We start from the raw sequence: 12,532 nt of genomic DNA on the forward strand, positions 1-12,532 counted from the left end.
AAAAGTAATCACATTTTTTTGTTTGTTTTTACTTCAAAGTAATAAAGTTTTTCAATAGGGCCTGTTTAAGTAACCTTCCCAACACTGATTATAGTTTTTATATGATATTTTTACTTAATTATAATATGAATAAGGTTGGACCCACTTTACATTAAGTGGCCTTAACTACTATGTACTTACATTTCAATTAATAATTTAGTACAATGTACTTATTGTGTACATACATGTTTTTACATTGTACTTATATTAAAAAAACGACATGTAATTACACCTGTATTTAATTTCTGTAATTACATTTATAATTACACTGTTGACGCATACTTTACACCTTAACCCACCCTTAAACTTACCCATACCTCCAACCCTCTCCCTAACCTTGCCCCTATCCCACCTCAATAGCAGCAAAAGTGTTTTACAATAACACAATAAGTACATTGTACTTATTTTTTTATGTAAGTACATAGTAGTTAAGGCCACCTAATATAAAGTGGGACCATAAGGTTGCGTGTCTGGACACTCCAGGAAGTTTTTAGCATCATCTATTTAATATTAATAAGTGCAGCTTTATGCACTAGTGGGTTGCACTGATTGAATCGAAGTGGGCGTGGCTATTGGCGCGGAGGCGTGGCCGAGTTAAAGTTGCCTGGCTGGATCAGAGTTGAACACGATTATTCGGAGGAGGATGCGATGACAGAGATGGCCGATATCAGCGTCTCCCTGTCCTTCCTGCTGGGGATTGTAGTTTTTAGCGAAGTGGCGAGGAGAACGGCTTGGTATCTATTCCCAAATCGAAACTGGGTCATCTATGCGCTGGAGTTGATCTCCACTTTTCAGCTGTGCGCATGCACGCACGAGTTAAAGCTGCTCACGGAGATGCGCGGACTGGAGCCAGGGATCGCGCTGACGCTCACGTTCCTCATCTCGGTGGTGCACGGACTTTCATTCCGCAGCGCGATCTGTAACCCGACCGGCGCTCTGGAGCAGCTCTACCTCGGGACTCTGACGCGGAGATGCGCACTGACGCGGATCTCATGCCAGCTGATCGCGGCGGAAGCGGCGCGGCGCGTCATGCCTCACGCGTGGGCGCTAGCGCTGTCTGACCTGCACGCGCAGCACTCGCTGACGGGCTTTTCATGCACGAACAGCCCCGTTAACGCGCCTCTGCTGCAGGCTGCCACGGTGGAGCTGTGCTGCGCGTTCGTGATGCACACTGCGGCGTTTAACATAGAGAAGGTGGAGGAGATATATCGCGTCCCTGCGATAGCTGCTGTCATCACTACATTAGTCTATGCAGGTGCTAACTACTTTATAAGCTGTGCAAGTGTTATTGGCTTTCCCCCATGCATGTCAAATCAAAATGATCTATGTGTCTGTGCAGGGCCGTCGCCAGAACAAACCAAATGGGGGGGCATTTAATTTTCATAGGGGGGCACACTTTTTTTAATGATCTGAGACAGACCATAACATAAACCCATATTAGGCTATAACTAAAATAGACCACAATAGTCTTGTTTTGTTCAATTATTGAAATAAAATACTTCACCGTTTGATCTCAACGTCTCTGTTTATTGTCTCTTAACATTTCCAAAACCGCCAAAAATTTATTCTGAGATCGCATGCAACGCGCAGCTCAGCTGCGCAAAGGAATTGCGTATAAACAATACAATACTGTATGCTTAACTAAATGAATTGCATGATTTATATATACATATACTTACACACAAACTGCATATTGTAATTTGAATTAATAAAACTACTAACACAAAAATAACATATTGAAAGGTCTGCTGCCTAAAGACTTGCCATTGGCTGTTGTATTTGAATAATTAATAAGTTAGGTCTTTGCAAGGTTTGGGTGCTGTTTTGGGATGTTTTAACAGTCATTTGTGAATATAATTATATTTAAAATTATGTTCTGTGTACTAATGCGTTGAATAATGAATCGTCTGAATCATTTCTGAAGGTAATGTGTTATGCATTTCTAGTGTTACCGTTGTAGTGATTACTGTTCATGTGAGTCAAGTTCTGCTGAAACAACGTTATTCGTGCAATGATCTAAATCAATAACATTCATTATGATACGTCTAACTGCGCGTTCACACCGGCGGCGTCGGGAGCGTCATAAATCGCCCTTGCTGTTCTGTTCACGAACTAATTTTGTATTAAAAGTGGCCGCAAAGCAAACAGACTTGTTGATCTTATGCAGACTAACCACAAGGAGGTTAACGTTGTAAGTTGATCTCATTAAATGTTGTTGTGGACGAAATATTAAGATCCTTTACTTAAAATGAGCGATCTCAGACACCTTGGTCCACGTATCACTTTTAATTATTTTTTTTATGTCCCTGTACGCAAACAGGGACACATCATAGATTACTGCAAACGCGAAACAGCAGTAATCAACCTGTCCTCTATTTTGCTTGGGAACTAATGTGATCGGAGCTGCGTCCTCTGGAATCCTCTCAAGCGGTTGACTTCTACGTTCCGATTGGTTGCTGCCCAACCGCGTCATAGCTCATTACCATAAAGTTGCCTTGATTTAAACTCTGCTCGACGCTCTCAAAGGCCAAGTCGCGCCGCGCCGTTCCTCGCCGCTGGTTTACATTGAAAATTAATGACTTCCGGCCACTTTGACGCTCTCGACGCCGGCGGTGTGAATGCACAGTAATGCAAGTTTGGTTAATTGTTCTGTGCGTTACGTTTAGGGGGGCACAAAAAGTCATTTGGGGGGGCACTGCCCCCCAATGCCCCCCCTTGACGACGGGCCTGTGTCTGTGTCATAATTCTATCTATCGTTCATTCTGTACTGTATCTTGTGAAGGTGGTCATCTCACTGGCGCTGTGTTTAACCCAGCACTGGCCTTCTCCATACAGTTCCCCTGTCCTGGGAACAGTTTTGCGGAGTACAGTTTTGTCTACTGGATTGGACCAATACTAGGTGAGCATTATTACAACATTCACTTTGACCTTTGAAGAAATCCTTCAGAGACTGTTCTGTAATAAAAATAAATAAATGTTACACAAGTGTATCCTTTCAAACAAGGATATAGGCCAATCAATAAAATGTCTTTAGTGCCAGAGGAAAATCATATTTGCACAAACAACATAATCATTTAAGCACCACGTGTGTTTCTCAGTGTTTATTTGCTCACAAACTAAACCTACAATCTTAAAGCACACGTGTGCATGATAACTCATAGTGTTTATTAATAACAGCAAGAAAAATACAGTTCCAAGTAGGATCTTCACTATGTTTTCTTCTTCACTTTTCTCACAGGTATGACAGGCTCTCTGCTGCTTATTGACAAAGTGATCCCTGCTGTTTCAGGGAAAAGCACAATTCCAAAGCACTTGAACTCTAACAGACTCGAGACGAAAAAGATGAAGTGAATTAAGCCCTTATGACAGACAGACTCTGATTGCATATGTGATTATATACTGTGAATATACACTGTGATTCTCCAGCTCATCTCCAAGTATTAAACAGGGTCTCTGCAGATTTTAAAAGGTCTTAATTTGCCCTTCTCAAGGTCTTAAATCAGAGCAGAGAGTCTTAAATTCATAACATAAATGTTGGATGCACAGGACAAATGAATGTCTTCCTCAGTATTTTGTCTTGTATCTCTAATACAAATATCTGAACGTCCTTAAATCAAGATATAGCTACTTGAGATGCAAACTGAACATATGAAATCTCGTTTTCTGAGAATTAACAAACATCGGTCAATGGCGAATTAAAACTTTTCCATTTGAATTAAGCTGATATTTCTAAGCCTACTAGCCGATACTTGTTCGTTTTAATCATAAACTAAATGATCTTTTTAATCAATTTCTCAAAAAACCCAACTTTATTTAGTTATTTTACTAATCCAATAAATGTATCTTGATATGAAAATCTTAAGACATTTGCACTAATATTGAAAACCATATTGAAGTATTGTTCCATTTTAAGAGTTTTTTTTAATTTGTATTTATTTTCATGAAAGCTGCAGAGACTCTGAATAACTAAACTGAAGGGTCCTTAATGTTTAATTTTTTTTAGGTTTTTGATTAAATGCTTTCAAATTGTCTTAAATATTGTTTTTAAATAAGAACATGCATATTCATGAAGCACAATGAATCTGTAATGACATAAAGCTGCCGGTTTACAGCAACATTCATAAAAAGCACAATCAACTGTAAAGGAGTTTTGTTAAATCATATTTTGACATTCCTGGAATAAGAGAGTTCTATCGCTGTTAGATTTCTATTGTGTGTTAAATTCTATTAGCGATGGTCCTTACCTAGTAATAAGTAAATGTCATAGTAGTACTAGTGATCTTAAACACAGTTTTGCAGTGCCTTTTGGTTATTCTGGGTAAAATAACCTGGGAAGACCAGACGGGATCGAGTGCAAGCCAATGCAGAATGTATAATAACACACTACTGTTTTACCAGGATTTAAATAAAGCTGTGATAAAATCTGTTTGTAATTAAACTTTAGATAAAAGCACATGGCTCAGTGGTTATTTAACCTGAGAGGGCTAACAGGCTGTTGTGAAATAGTTTCTGATGGACTTTTAACCTTTTGTGAACGCACAGATGTGCTGAACCAAACTGATACGGCAATTCGTTTTTCACTACAGCGTGCAACAAAAGCCAAGCAAAACAGAACAACTGAAAGGGAAAATTGTGAGATGTAGCAGGGTGAATGTCAATTGTTGACTAGATGAACTTTGATGTGCTGTCAAATTTCGTCTTTATAGGAACAGTTCACCCAGAAATGAAAATTTGCTGAAAGTTTCGTCCTCACCCTGAGGCCATCGAAGGTGTAGGGGAGTTTGTTTCTTCATCAGATTGGGAGAAATCTTGCGCACCAGTGGGTCCTCTTGCAGTGAATGGGTGCCGTCAGAATGAGAGTTCGAACAATCACTCCAGTCCATCAGTTCACATCTTATGAAGTGAAAAGCTGCATGTTTGTAATAAACGAATCCATCATTAAAACGTTTTTAACTTTAAACTGTCGCTTGTGGACAAAATAAAAGTCCTCGATCCATAATATTACTTCCTCCAGTGAAAAAGTCCATCTGGTCTGGATCAGGAGAGAAATCTGCACAGATCAAGCACAGCTTACAAGCCAAAACAACTCTAAACAAATATATGTGAGAGACAAAAGGAGATGGACTTTTTCATTTGACGAAGCGTTATTATGTATATATTATATTATGGCTGTATACAAGGGTTTGAAGTAAAAAAAAAAAAAAATACATCTTGATGGATTTGTTTTACAAACGCAACTTTTGGCTTCATAAAATGGACTGTGGATTACTTGTGTATTACTGTGGTTTTTATCAGCTGTTTGGCCTCTCTTTTTGACGGCACCCATTCACTGCAGAGGATCTATCGGTGAGACAGTGATGTAGTGATCACAAATCTGCTCCCATGAAGAAACAAACTCAAAATCAGGGATGGTCTGAGAGGGAGGCAATCTTCAGCAAGTTTCATTTTTGGGTGAACTTTTCCTTTAATCTTACATTTGAGTGCTGGAAACAGATCAATCGTTTAAAGTTTTCTTAATGTGTGAAATACAGTAATGATGGGATTATTTTTAGGGTGCTTTAATTACAAAAGCACTGATTCCCTTCAGAACTTTTGATTGTAAAAAAATTGGGAGGACATTTTAGCAGGTGTGTGTAAAGTATCATGAATGAATCATTAGCATTAGATCATCTCAGCACAATCATGCTCAAGGCTCATGAGAAGAAGTATGGAGTTCATTTAGAAGCCAGCAGGTAATGCATTTAAGATATATAAATAGTACATTTCTGAAACATACTGTACTTGTGCAAACTGAACAACACATAAATAAATCCTAATGGCCCTAAAAATAGGCTTGATTTTTTTTTTCCCACAAAGTTTTTTTTTTTTTTCTTTAATTTAGAAATCACCCAGACATTTCTCGGCAGATTTTGTGTGATTCACCCAAATGACTCCTAGATGAATATTTGATCTCCTGTGAGGAAACACACAGGAAATGATTAGAGAAGGATGTCTCATAAACATCGGACTATAAATACAAACTGAGAACGAGCCGAAATGAGCCGAACGTGTATTTGAGCACATTACAACAAATTAGGAAAAGAACCACCCAATATTTCATAAAGACACAAAACACCAAATATGGAAAGAAAATGAGACTTTGGTAGAAAAACAGCTGTATTTATTGAAATCTCTAACAAACTCATCAACATCGCTCCACTGAGGAGGATCCTTCTGGAAGCCGGTCTTCAGGGAAAACTACAAAATAGATTAGTGGAAGCTACACCGAGCGTGGATCTGGAAATGTACAGCTGTGGTGTAAAACAGCCATTAAATTCAAGCAAGGAGAGACAGAAATAAGAGCTTTAGAGGCAGCCGGTATCCCAGCATGCCCCACTGAAGTGCTTCAATCAGCCGTACAGAAACGCAGTTCATCTGTCAACAGAGAGAAGAAATCAGATTCACACAGGAGCCACACAACATCAGCAATAATCATCATTCTGATGAGAATCATACAGGCATTCATTAACAATAAAAATAGCATTCATTAAAGCTGCAGTAGGGAACTTTTGTAAAAATATATTTTTTACATATTTGTTAAACCTGTCATTATGTCCTGACAGTAGAATATGAGACAGATAATCTGTGAAAAAATCAAGCTCCTCTGGCTCCTCCCAGTGTCCTATTGCCATTTGCAGAAATACATCGCTCCCGGTGAGAAACAATCAATCAGAGCTGCGGTCCGTAACTTTGTTTGTGTTCAAAATGTAGAAAAATGAACATAAGCGAGTACACCATGAATCCATTTTCCAAACCGTGTTTTTGGTTTGTCCTGAATCACTAGGGTGCACCTATAATAAGTGTTTATATTCGGACTATTTTAGATTGCTTCGGGGGTACCGCGGCGGAGTAACCCAGTACCTTTGTGATTCTTCATAGACATAAACAGAGAGAAGTAGTTCCGGCTACGATGTTCTTCCGCAAGACGCAAGCAGTTCTGTTTATTAACCGCTAGAGCGTCAAAAGTGACCTACCGCAGCTTTAACTAAAATAAAATATAAAAATCAGATTAAACTTGAAACTATTTGAAAATTTGAAACATTGCCTTTGTAACTCAATTAAATAAGTTTAAGCTGAAGTGTTAGAATAACCCAAAACTACATTAAAATCTATACAGAATGAAATGTTGAAATGAAAATAATGGTAATATGCAAAAACATAAATATTTCAACAAAAAGCAAAAAATTACTAAAATTGCATCCGAAACAAAAATAAAGCTCAAAAGCAATATTAAAAATAAAAAATGGTTAAAAATAACTAAAATAAATACTTTTATCTAAATTAAGCTAAATACAAATGTTTTAAAAACAACAGAAATAAAAATAATAATAAAGTGAAACAAAAACTAATGAAAAAAAGACAAAAGCACAAAATGACTGAAGTACAAATAAAAAACCTAATATTTAAAATTTGAATATAATATAATTTTTTGTAAAATGGTTAGGGATAAATATTATTATTATATATATATATATATATATATATATATATATATAATAATATATAAATAATATAACTAAATAAATAAGAACCAATTCAAAATATTATTACATTTTATGATGGTATATAAATGACACTGGCAGAACAGGAAGTGGAATTGGACAATCAGGATTTTGTAGACACAGTTGTATATATTTACCAGTGATCCACATCAGCGTCGTCAAACTGTCCAGTAACTGTGTTCGAGTCGACCTCCATTCCATCTGAACACAGAGAAAGAAAACCGCTTGATCACCGTATTCAATTAGGACCGTCCTGCCCTGTGCTGCTCCATCACACATCCATTAACACTCAGGAAATCCTGCTTCCAGACACACACCCATCTGATCTCTCACACTTCTGCCTCTCTCAAAACACACACACACACTGAACAAAACACTCATGCACTCTGTTAAAAACATGACGGTTTTAGCATTGACTATAGTAGCATGACTATTCTCTCTCTCTGAAATCTAGTGGCTTCTTGTGTGCATAATCTTTCTGAATCTACACATATTAAAATCAAGTAAATTCATCTGGTGTGTCCATAACACAGGTTAAGAAGTTGTCAGATTTGTGCACACTTTGTTACCACAGTTTTATAGCAACAATAGGTAAAAATAAAATCTTATATTGTTACATTATATTTTAGCAGTTTTCACAATATTTTAAATATTGCATAATGCTTTCTAAACATTTTGGTGACATTTCAATAACGTTCCACTTGCGAACACTGCATTTAACAATTAGGAATAATTCTGCATTATTTAATAATCTTCGTTAATGTTAAATTCAGCTTTTGATAATATGTTTTTAAATCAAGGGTTGTATTTGCTAACATTAGTACTAACATGAACAACATTCATTATTGAATGCAGTAAAAAAAAAAAAAACTGCATAATGTTAACAAATGAGAGTGTTATTATCTACTTTAACAATATATATTTTTAAATTATAATATTGGAAACTACGGTACAATATAGTTGGACCAATAACTAAACTAGACCCACCACTACTGAAATAAACCGCATCAATGATGATTTTGTTTGGTACTCAGACCTTCAAATTCGGCGGATGGCACGTCGGTCCTGACTCCAGCCATGTGGTACTGCTGAGCCACGGACTGAGCCAGCATCCCCTCCAGCCGCTCCAGTGTGGCCTGACCCTCGGCCGTCAGGTGAGACAAACCCTCCTCATAGGTGTAAAACGTGGGGACGTCGCCCTGAACCGGACCCCGACCCTGCTCTTGCTCTGAGAGAACACAGCAACAATACAAAAGCACTGAAACCGTGTGAAAGCTGACTTTAATTTTCCATTAATCATTAGAGGAGCTCAGGGAGAGGACTTTAAATAGGACAAAACACTTTTTAAAGAAGGTAAACCTGCTAAAAGTCCAGATGTAAGCTTGCATCATATTTCATATTTTAATTTAAATTATTCATTCTTTTTTCTATTTAAAAAAAAAAAAAAGAAAAAAAAAAAAAGTGTGACGACTGGTTATATTATATATATATATATATATATATATATATATATATATATATATATATATACAAACACATAAAATTAAAAAAATCAAAAGTGTTTTAAATTAAGTTTTTCAAATTTTTTTATGGACATGGAAGTGATATGGAAAATTATCAAATCTTTAAAAGTCATGAAAATGTATATCATGAATATAGATTTTTCATGCACTAAAATGTTTAATCATGTAGTGACTTTCTGAAGGATTTTAAAATGTATCTTGTAATTAAACAATGTAAAATCATTGCTCAAAAAAAAAAAAACAGTAAAAAAAAAAGTGAAAAACACCAAAATATCTAGAATTACAGAACAACATTTATTTTATTTTTTTAATCACTTATTTCTTGATAATTTTTTATTATTTAAAATTACTTTATTTTTCTAGAATTACAGAATTGAAACCTTCATTTTAATTGTTATTATACCCAGAATTATTATTATTATTATTATTATAAGCAGTTTATTACATTATTTTAAGAAAGACAGAATTTAATTGACTGAATTTAGAATTAATTCAAAAGTAGTTTGTTTAATTGTTCCAGAATGGCGGAATTTAATTAAAGTAATTTGATCCAGTATTCTAGAACTAAAGATTTAATTTATCCATGTTTTGTGTAAATTACAAGGCTTTTGTTCCAGAAATGTCTCGGTCTGTTTGAGGGGCCTTTGAACATTGTCTTGGACTCTGGGGGACCTTGGGAATCCAAAAGGCTGAGAGACACTGCACTACAGATGCAAAGGACCCTCACCAGCCTCCTCGACGTCGTACTCCTCTCCCTCGTAATCGTCATCATCGGTGTCGGCGTCATCAGGGTCGGGGTGCAGGGCCTGGCAGTCACACATGCTGGAGAACATGGGCTCCACTGCACACACAAACACACACAGTCACTCATCCAGCAGTGATGATCACACTCAACTCATCCACTCACTCACATGCGCTTTTATCACTGGGCACGAAGCGGATCTCTGTGATGGTTCCCGAGTCTTCACTGTCGCTCTCCTCGTCATCCGAAGCTTTATCCTGCTGCTCTGCTTCAGCTTCATCTGAAAACACAAAGATCACCAGGTCAGATCAAACCTGTGGACACCAGTGCATCTCGCTTTAGAAGATGATGCCTCACCGTCCAGCTTTGCATTGACCATCACATACAGGTGCTCTTCTGGAAAGGCGCTGAGATCTCGTGAGATGGCGTGCAGACTGATGGAGGGGTATTCAAGACAGAAACCCATCCCTGAACCATCAAACCAGGACAGATGCCTGCGAGGACAGAGAACTGCTGCATTAGGACAGATGTGTCCCCAAAAACATCATATCATGCTAATATCATGCTAGCTTGCTTTGTTTTTGACATGAGATACCATCAAAATACTATGCATGAGTGTGTGTGTGTGTGTTTCTGTAGATGATGTACAATACATAATTATTAATATAATACTTGTAAATAAGTAATAGCAAATAAATTAATATATAAATAATCATTTATATATAGTATCACAAAAAAAAAAAATTACATAATGTGTTAAATATAAACTGAACAATAATAAAACAAATGATTATATTATGGAATATATTTTACAAAAGAATTATGAAACATACAAATATATAAAAACAATTATTACATTTATAACATGTATTATGCATTATAAATATAAAACATATATAAAATATGTATTTAAAATGTCTAATTAAAAAAACATAAATTTGTAAATTAATTTATATATTCACATTTGTTTTAGATTTAATAATTCTGTAATTCTAGAACAATTAAATCTACTTGTAAGCAATAAAATAATTAACTTTGTAATTCTTAGAATAAAGAAATAAATTACTTAAAATAATTCAATTCTGTAATTCCTAAAATCATGAAAAACTACTTTATAAGTAATTTAAATTACAATAATATAATTATTTAATTCTAGAATAAATAAATTCTATAAGATATATGCAAAATAAATAAAAGTAATCAAATAATATTTCATACGTGATAACAAAATATATTGTACATAATAATGAAATATATAAACATAATAAGTATATTTAGATCATTATTTTATTTATAAAATGTGTAATATATTCTTAATATAATATATAAACAATCAAAAATAAATAATGGAATTTTATTTATATAATACTATGTACAATATACTATAATATAAATTATTGTAATAAATAATATACTAACAAACACGCAAAAAAATGAATTACTGAGTTACTATTTTATGGTAAATGGTACATAAATGGTTTTCAGAGTTTATGCATACGTAAATAACGAAATGCATGCACGGGTGTCTTCTTGTGTAGGACACACACACACACAGCTGCAGTAAGACACTCACGCCTCAGCCACAAACAGCGTTCCTGCGCCCAGTCTCTTCCCGTCCAGAACTGCAGTGGTGTCGGCCTGCTGGAGCCTCACGCCCTCGCTGGGTGGAGGCAAACTCTTTAACACAACCATGCTGATGGATTAACTCACTGTGAAGCTGTGAAGGCGCTAACACTGATGCTCTATTGAGACAATACGCGAATAAAGCGCGACGGCAGCGTCAACAACAGTATAATAACTCTCGTTCACGCGTCACGAAGCTTTCTAATTCAAAAGCATTCATGTGCAAATCAAACGCGACCGGTTTGCGTCTCGAGACACTAAAAGGATCGTACAGTTCAAAGATTCGCTGCCATGCGTCACTCAACGTCACTTAACGCGCCGCTTTATGTCGCCAGAAAAAATGCGCGGTGCGTTTCATATCATATAAACAAAAGCGTACCGCCTCTTCAGGATCGGAGGAGATACTGCACAGTTTTCTTCGTTATCAATTTAACTCATTCACCAGATTTAAACAATTTTTATTGTTTTAAAATATTATTGCATACGGGTATTCAACTAATACACGCGCATGTTTTATACTCATAAGAATAATGTGAAGCTGGTGTCACGCTGCGTCGAGTTTTGAACAGTCGTGTGGAAAGTGTTACCATTGTTCATCATTCATGCTGCATCGAGAACTGCACAAATCACTGTCTGTGTATCAGAGCCTATATTGAGGGCACCACAAAGTTAGTTAGTTTTTGTTTTAAGTAAAATAATCACTTGTTTTACGAAATGTTATGCTATATTCCTGTTCAAATAGTTTATTTAAATCACGTAGGAGCAATATATATATATATATATATATATATATATATATATATATATATATTTGCATGTAAACTGAAGGAGCTTTGAGTGACCTTTTGATTCAAAACCACATTAATTGCAGACTTGCATGTTCTCTGATTGAAAAGAGTAAAAATCAAGATTGGTTTGATCATTTTTCCATGTAGATAAATAAGTGGTTTAGTTGAAGAAATTTTGATTTTTATGACCATCTTGGTTTATTTCCATCATTGAAATAACATTATTTGAAAGTGTAACCCTGACAACAGGGGCGGACCTGGGTGGCATGAAAGCCT

At 35.9% G+C, this 12,532-nt stretch overlaps 2 protein-coding genes across 3 annotated transcripts; one reads left to right on the top strand and one right to left on the bottom strand.

The window, feature by feature from the left end:
- The first annotated feature begins 516 nt into the window (after positions 1 to 516).
- On the top strand, positions 517 to 4,522 carry LOC127977063 (aquaporin-11). The gene is made up of 3 exons (XM_052581749.1): positions 517 to 1,294; positions 2,822 to 2,938; positions 3,278 to 4,522. The coding sequence occupies exons 1-3, from the start codon at positions 688 to 690 to the stop codon at positions 3,388 to 3,390; spliced, it is 837 nt and encodes a 278-aa protein (XP_052437709.1). The 5' UTR covers positions 517 to 687; the 3' UTR covers positions 3,391 to 4,522.
- Positions 4,523 to 6,177: 1,655 nt separating this feature from the next.
- Positions 6,178 to 11,802, bottom strand: LOC127977913 (methylosome subunit pICln). 2 transcript variants are annotated; one of them, XM_052583141.1, is made up of 7 exons: positions 11,419 to 11,800; positions 10,203 to 10,339; positions 10,015 to 10,125; positions 9,831 to 9,944; positions 8,617 to 8,808; positions 7,718 to 7,781; positions 6,178 to 6,453 (listed from the first exon to the last, which is right to left on the bottom strand). In XM_052583141.1, coding segments are annotated over exons 1-7 (738 nt in total). In that variant the 5' UTR covers positions 11,538 to 11,800; the 3' UTR covers positions 6,178 to 6,452. The 2 variants fall into 2 exon arrangements, with proteins under 2 accessions (XP_052439101.1, XP_052439100.1); XM_052583140.1 differs by lacking the exon at positions 6,178 to 6,453 and having other exon boundaries at positions 7,714 to 7,781; positions 11,419 to 11,802.
- Between the last annotated feature and the right edge of the window lie 730 nt (positions 11,803 to 12,532).

Source organism: Carassius gibelio, chromosome B18 (assembly GCF_023724105.1).
Source record: "Carassius gibelio isolate Cgi1373 ecotype wild population from Czech Republic chromosome B18, carGib1.2-hapl.c, whole genome shotgun sequence".
Classification (NCBI taxonomy): Eukaryota; Metazoa; Chordata; class Actinopteri; order Cypriniformes; family Cyprinidae; genus Carassius; species Carassius gibelio.

Bases quoted from the DNA above. Each gene is read 5' to 3' on its own strand.
- LOC127977063 (XM_052581749.1), top strand. From the start codon at position 688: ATGACAGAGATGGCCGATATCAGCGTCTCCCTGTCCTTCCTGCTGGGG. The intron at 1,295-2,821 runs GTGCTAACTACT...TATCTTGTGAAG, and splicing joins CACTACATTAGTCTATGCAG to GTGGTCATCTCACTGGCGCT. The intron at 2,939-3,277 runs GTGAGCATTATT...CTTTTCTCACAG, and splicing joins CTGGATTGGACCAATACTAG to GTATGACAGGCTCTCTGCTG.
- LOC127977913 (XM_052583140.1), bottom strand. From the start codon at position 11,537: ATGGTTGTGTTAAAGAGTTTGCCTCCACCCAGCGAGGGCGTGAGGCTC. The intron at 10,126-10,202 runs GTGAGGCATCAT...TTGTGTTTTCAG, and splicing joins GGTCAATGCAAAGCTGGACG to ATGAAGCTGAAGCAGAGCAG. The intron at 8,809-9,830 runs GTGAGGGTCCTT...GTGTTCTCTCAG, and splicing joins GTACGACGTCGAGGAGGCTG to AGCAAGAGCAGGGTCGGGGT.